Source organism: Austrofundulus limnaeus, unplaced genomic scaffold (assembly GCF_001266775.1).
Source record: "Austrofundulus limnaeus strain Quisiro unplaced genomic scaffold, Austrofundulus_limnaeus-1.0 Scaffold37, whole genome shotgun sequence".
Lineage (NCBI taxonomy): Eukaryota > Metazoa > Chordata > Actinopteri > Cyprinodontiformes > Rivulidae > Austrofundulus > Austrofundulus limnaeus.
This window is the reverse complement of record NW_013952439.1, coordinates 1,914,935-1,921,560: the sequence shown is the minus strand read 5'-3', so window position 1 is coordinate 1,921,560 and position 6,626 is coordinate 1,914,935. Positions and strand designations below refer to the sequence as shown.

The 6,626-nt window shown below is 39.1% G+C and overlaps 1 protein-coding gene and 1 long non-coding RNA gene across 3 annotated transcripts in view; one reads left to right on the top strand and one right to left on the bottom strand.

Annotated features, from left to right (window-relative positions):
* The first annotated feature begins 471 nt into the window (after positions 1-471).
* LOC106516436 (uncharacterized) overlaps positions 472-6,626 on the top strand; it is an 8,356-nt gene continuing 2,201 nt past the window's right edge. Inside the window, exons 1-2 of the long non-coding RNA XR_001310101.1 lie at positions 472-483; positions 3,873-3,875. This is a non-coding gene — a long non-coding RNA (uncharacterized LOC106516436). The remainder of the gene's footprint in view (positions 484-3,872; positions 3,876-6,626) is intronic.
* glra4b (glycine receptor, alpha 4b) overlaps positions 3,134-6,626 on the bottom strand; it is a 15,234-nt gene continuing 11,741 nt past the window's right edge. The window contains exons 8-10 of one of the 2 annotated variants that reach the window (XM_014006794.1): positions 5,649-5,810; positions 5,227-5,316; positions 3,134-4,097 (exon numbers count right to left, since the gene is read on the bottom strand). In XM_014006794.1, the coding sequence (XP_013862248.1) occupies positions 3,825-4,097; positions 5,227-5,316; positions 5,649-5,810 (525 nt within the window). In that variant the 3' untranslated portion in view covers positions 3,134-3,824. The remainder of the gene's footprint in view (positions 4,098-5,226; positions 5,317-5,648; positions 5,811-6,626) is intronic. The other variant, XM_014006795.1, reaches the window with a different exon arrangement.

The window sequence follows — 6,626 nt, the reverse complement described above, 5'->3', positions numbered from 1 at the left end:
GTGATGCCACTTCCTCCTTCACCACCAGACTGTTCCAGACTGTAATGGAGGAAGGTGAGTTTTTTGCAGGGCTTCTGTTGTTCTACTGTCTAAAAGTTGCTGTAGAGAACAAAATGTTTTACAATATGTATGTGTTTCTGAGACGTGTCTTTATTTTTTGTGTATAAAGTTTGGCGGAGAATGGAAATATTTTGTCAAGTGTTATTGTTCCAGCACGTGTGAAAAGTCGACTGCCCTCCTGCTCTGTGCAGTGTTTTTTATTTATTTATTTATTTGTGTGGTTCCTTTGTCATGGGCAGGTGAACAGAGGTTGGCTGGGTGTTTTCTGGGCTGCTGAAATGTTTAATTCCATTCTGTGCAGGTATGTTGTTTCTCTTTTATTTTTTATTGAACTTTATTGTTAATTTTTGAAGTTTTATATATTTAGTTTCAACAATGTGCAAGTTGTTATGCATTTCTGTTATTAATCACAGAGGTCAGCCAGTGGTGTGTTTCCTTTATTTTACTTTAAGATTTAAAATTTGTAACCTGGATATTTATATTAACATTTAATGCTGATTACTGTGGTAAAACACTGTTGTAGACTGTAATAGAGGAAGGGTGAACTGATGTCGGCTGGGTGTAATWTGTGCTGCTGAAATGTTTAATTTCATTCTGTGCAGAATAAACATGCCATCAGTTAGGCTGACCTGGAACCCCTGAGCCTGTCGTTATTAACACAACGCAGAGACTGGCACACAACATTATGGGTGACATACCAGAGTTCAAAAGAGCACAAATTGTTTGTGCACGTCTTGCTGGCGCGTCTGTGACCGAGACGGCAAGTCTTTGTGACGTATCAAGAGCCACGGTRTCCAGGGTAATGTCAGCGTACCACCAAGAAGGACGAATCACRTCCAACAGGATTAACTGTGGACGCAAGAGGAAGCTGTCTGAAAAGGATGTTCGGGTGCTAACCGGGATTGTATCCAAAAAACATAAAACCACGGCTGCCCAAATCACGGCAGAATTAAATGTGCACCTCAACTCTCCTGTTTCTACCAGAACTGTCCGTCGGGAGCTCCACAGGGTCAATATATACGACTGGGCCACCATACCAAAACCTTTGGTCACTCTTGCCAATGCCAAACGTCGGTTTCAATGGTGCAAGGAGCGCAATTCTTGGGCTGTGGATGATGTGAAACACRTATTATTCTCTRATGAGTCCACCTTTACTGTTCTCCCCACTTCTGGAAGAGTTACAGTGTGGAGAAGCCCCAAAGAAGCRTACCAYCCAGACTGTTGCATGCCCAGAGTGGAGTGTGGGGGTGGATCAGTGATGGTTTGGGCTGCTGTATCATGGCATTCTCTTGGCCCAATACTTGTGCTAGATGGGCACCTCAGTGCCAAGGACTACCGAACCATTCTGGAGGACCATGTGCATCCAATGGTTCAAACATTGTTTCCTGAAGGTGGTGCCGTGTATCAGGACGACAGTGCACTAATAGACACAGCAAGACTGGTGAAAGATTGGTTTGATGAACATGAAAGTGAAGYTGAACATCTCCCATTGCCTGCACAGTCACCAGATCTAAATATTATGGAGCCACTTTGGGGTGTTTTGGAAGAGCGCGTCAGGAAACGTTTTCCTCCACCAGCATCACGTAGTGACCTGGCCACTGTCCTGCAAGAAGAATGGCTTAAAATCCCTCTGACCACTGTGCAGGACTTGTATATGTCATTCCCAAGACGAATTGATGCTGTATTGGCTGCAAAAGGAGGCCCTACACCATGCTAATAAATTATTGTGGTCTAAAACCAGGTGTTTCAGTTTCTTGTCCAATCCCTAAATCTTGTGAGGGTTCTCTGTATTGCATGAGTTGGTATATCATTAGGCCTGTCACAATAAACAAGAAATCAGTTAATTGTATGATCAATTAAAGTGAGAAAGATAAATTTAAGACAATTTTCATTTGTTTGTTTGTTTGTTTGTTTTCTTCGTGTTTTTCTCTTTTCTACTTCTTAGTAGAGAGTAGTGAACTCTGGCATCAGGTATTTGGTACATGGTTTCCTAACCTCTGTAGCATGAAAGCCTGTGAGCAGGCCAGTTTTCTGATGCCTTCATACAGCTGGCGATGCCTTGGGATTGCCGACAGTTCTTTATTTTTTTGTTTACACTATGTAAAATTTTATTGTAAACTTCCGTAAACAGAGGTTATATTGTTATTTTAGTTTAAACTGGTCAACAATATCATTCATCGCAATAATTTCTGACACAATTTATCATCCAGTAAAATTTGTTATCGTCTATTTATCATTTACAAGGTTTCATGGAAGCAGCTTRTAACTTTGTAATGTTTAAAATCTTCAGCATGATTGTAAGACRATATGCCTTCCTTCAAGGAGCCTTTCAATTTAGCTTGAGTTTTTGATAACAGATTAAAAATCTCATTTATGAGAGAGTTCCATAATAAATTCCTAAAGTGAAATGCATTTTATATTTGCAACTATAACATTTCTGTATCGATGATCATCACACTAAAAGAAATATGAGTTATTCACACTTATTTCATTCATTTGAGCAGCTCTGTTTGGTGTAYGCATGTGACTGCTTCACTTTAGATAAAATATTTATGCAGCAGCTGCATTTAAAACCAAGATTTATTTTTAAAAAGGCTGGTTTCTGACAGCAGAGTTATTTCCAGCGATTTGTGCACAGGTAGTCTGGTCTTAAAGGAGCTAAATGCTGTAAGGTCGGCGTGTTTGTAGAAGCTTTAGAGACAGTCTCTGGTGTTTTTTACCAAGTAAGAGCAGTTATTGTGATCGTTTTCAGTCAGATAGGTCTAAGCTGAAGGACTAACGGTTAAAGCTGTGTTGCAATGATTTCAGCTCAGTAGAGTCAAAATGTGAACATTAAAACATTAAGATGACATGAAATGTGTAAACTGAGAATACTCTTRTTGACACAGCTGACATTTTTTAAAATAAAGTTAATCATTTGTAAAAGCTAATTCGAATWCATCCAGTGGKTCATGTGATATTTTATTAACAGTCGAACACCAGCAATAACAAGATTGCCATTCTGCCTTCATCACTGTTTAATAATCAAGGGTGGCAGTTTAAGTGTTTATTATAAGCAAGACACACCCTGAAGAAAAATGTATTTTAGTCTTTATTCTTATTCCCTTGATAGTTAATTCATAAAATAGTCATGTCTGTAAAATTTGACTTTAATTTCAGAGTTATTCAGTGTACAGTAGAATAATCAGGTTTGTAAATAAAGTTGAGAAAGAAGTGCAGTTCATTGTAGTGATAACTTCGTTTGGTTCTATTTCGGTCCAACCTGTAGGAACGTGTTGGATAAATGAAAGCTGTAAACCAAGCAAGAGAACCTGTAAGAATCAGTGTGCAGTAAATAAATATCAACCTGGACGTATATCATTGGCTGCATGTACAGAAATGGTCCCGTAAAAGTGACTCACTTGTGGCTTATATTGCATCTACACCTGGCCCATTCAACTGGCGGCCCGGGGGCCACATCCAGCTCATAAGTTTATTTTAAATTAAATTTGAAATCTTAAATAAATACACATAATGACAATATCTGTTGGATGTTCGGCCCTTGAGCTGTTTCATTGACTGTGACCCCCCCTTGATCTACACTAAATTATTGTGTATTTTTTTGAGAAGCATCAAAATAAATAATCATCAATAAACCCACAGATTTCCTTTTAACATCCTAGAATTTCCCAGTTCAACGTGCAGTCMAGGTACTCTCAGTCTGTGAAAGTTTTGGACCAGAACTGGAAGTCTAACAGAGTCAAAGTTCTTCGTTCTGCACATCTTCAGATTGTGAGCTGAACATCTTCATGTCGAAGAACTTTGTAAGTGAGCCAGTAAAGGACGTTGAACATGAGGAAGCTCATGGGGAAAACGGCTCGGGAGATGGTGTCGATCCTCTTTGCTCTCTCAACGAAGCGCCGCCGTATTTCGTAAAACCCCAAACCAGGTGGCAAGTCGGCAAATACTGGTGTGGCGTCCATTTCTGGAGCGCTCCCTGCTGACAGAGCGAGTCCTATGCTTTGGAAGAGGAAGCCCTGTTGTGCCAGCTCCTCCTCCTGGAAAACACAAACACAGCCCGMGAAAGGACACTTTAGTTTGAGCTTTGAGATCTGAACCACCTGAAAACACTGGAAGGGCCGCTTACAGAGCTAAGTGAGGTTCATGCCTGCCATCTTACAAGGTGCTACATATAGTTTTACTCTGTGACATTATGTTGAAGCCACACATTTTCAACATCTTGTTTGTGCTGTATGTTGTGTCTTTAGTCTAAAAACACATAGAGACCATCTTTTTTGACTTAATGTATTACAGTGTGATGAGCCTCCCACCAACTCTGTCAAGTAAATGTGTTGAGTCAGGTTTTTTGGGGAAATGAAACCAAAAATATGTTGACCTTGGCTTTTAGAAAAAATAAATAAATAAATAACTTACATTTCAAGGAATAAATGTGACTTATTCTGGGACATTTTGGCAGTCTTTTATGCATTTCTTGAAACTTATAACCCATTCCATTCCAGGTTTATATAAAAAGCAATTTAAAACAACACAGTTGACCCAAGTGCTGTACACAATAATCATGAATAAAACCCTAAAATGATAGTGTAAATGCTGAGGAGTTGTAATATAAACTGATGCTAAAGTCTGTTGGCCACCCTTGTATAAGTTTATTTATTGTATTCATGTTGTTGACTTGTTACTTAGGGTATTTTAATTTATTGCTTATATATATTTATTTTCCAATGGCGTATCGTTAATCCATGCAAAATGATGAAGTAATAAAAATATGTTTAAAAAAATAACTGTCAAGCGCTAGCAGCTGCTAGAGGGAGCAAGACACTATGTAAAAGAAAAAAAGATATGAATCACAACATTCTTTAAAGTGTATGTTTTAATACTTAGAACAGTTAAAAGCAAATCATTGAGTTCCTCAACCAGGTCAGCTGCCATGCTAGCAGTAATTAGGAAAGCCCACTAGCACCTACCAAGATGGCGGCACACATTTGGAATAGACTGTGTTGTGGCCTTTCCAATGTGTCTCTACTTTATGGAAGGCCGCTCATTTCATTACCATGTCACTTCTAACACGTGATCAACACGTAAACAAAGAATTGACGTGGTAATGAAATGAGCGGCCTTCCATACTACTTCAGTGATGTGACCTGAACAAGAAACTGTCATACGTACCCTGGCACAGGCACTGCACCTCTGRCTGCCATGAGAAGGATTGTTTCCTGTTGTGTTGTTTCCTTTCGCCTTACTGTCACTGCTTCCCTGCTGACAGTGAACAAATAACACAACTTTTATCATAAACCAAACCTTGTCTTTGTTTTTTCAAATTAGTCACACAATTTTATTTAGGTAGTTATTTACATTATAAGGTAGTGTTGGCCTGTTTTTCTGCTGTTATGTCTCTTTTTCTCTCAGAAACATCCAACAATAAGAGCTGAGAAAACTCTGAAGAGTGAAATAAGGTGACTTGGATTAATTACAGGTCATTGCTGGCTGTGTTTCCCAGCATGCATTTGAACTGTTGCTCCTGCGTAGCTGGGCGCAGTGAATAGCAGGTGACAGCTGCCCGAGGGCCTGAGTGGGTGGGYTGTACTCACAGTTCTCTGCCGCTGCTGCTGCTCTTTCAGCTTCCTCCTCAGTCTGAAGAACTCCTTGTGCTGCCGTGAAACAAAGTTAACAGCTGCATACTCCAGCAGCGCCGCGAACACGAAGAGAAGACACACAGCCATCCAGATGTCTATGGCTTTCACATAGGACACCTACCAAACCAGAGATAACATATAGAGTGCAGGCAGACTGTAATGAGGGTCTAAGTAGTTTTAGCAAGGTAAAGTTGCTATGGTAAGTCTATCWGTTCATATTTAAAGTGCAGCTGTGAGCACTAAAAGGAAAAGCRTGTTTTAAATGCAGAATGTACATATGTCCCAAATCAGGCAGATGCAGAGTGCCAAATGTAAYGAGTTATATTTTTGAATTTATCATCAAAATTTAATGTTGCAGACTGTTGGATCAATGATTCCCAACCAGGGTTACATGAGAAAATTTTCCCAGGTGTGTAAAAAATAAAAATAGAACTGARATATGTAGTGCCCTATGATTTCCCCAATTCAGAAATTGCAGAGGGAATCACAGAATTTACACAAAATGGAATCCAGTTTAAAACATGAAATCTCACAATTTGCTCATTTGGGTTCGTTTCTGATATATTTTTGGACAATACAATGTATTTTGGACACTGCTTTTTCTGCATCTGCCATTACCTTGTTGATTTATTTAATTACTTATTCACTTTCAAGGCAATGTTTTTATCTTTATGTTTAATTTGAGTCAGAAAAAATAAAATGCCTGAGAATTAAATGTTCTAGGGGGTTAAATAATAATTTACATTTAATTGTCAGTTGTAGTAAATTATAGTTTTGGAGAATCATCATTAGGTTTGACTGAAGGGGTACTAGTGGTATGACAAAATGGCTCAAGTGGTACACAGCCTAAAAAGGTTGGAAACCACAGGTCTAAAGTCCTGAAACATTCCAGCATTTTCAGGACCTTGGACAGTTCCTTCAGTCCTTCACACT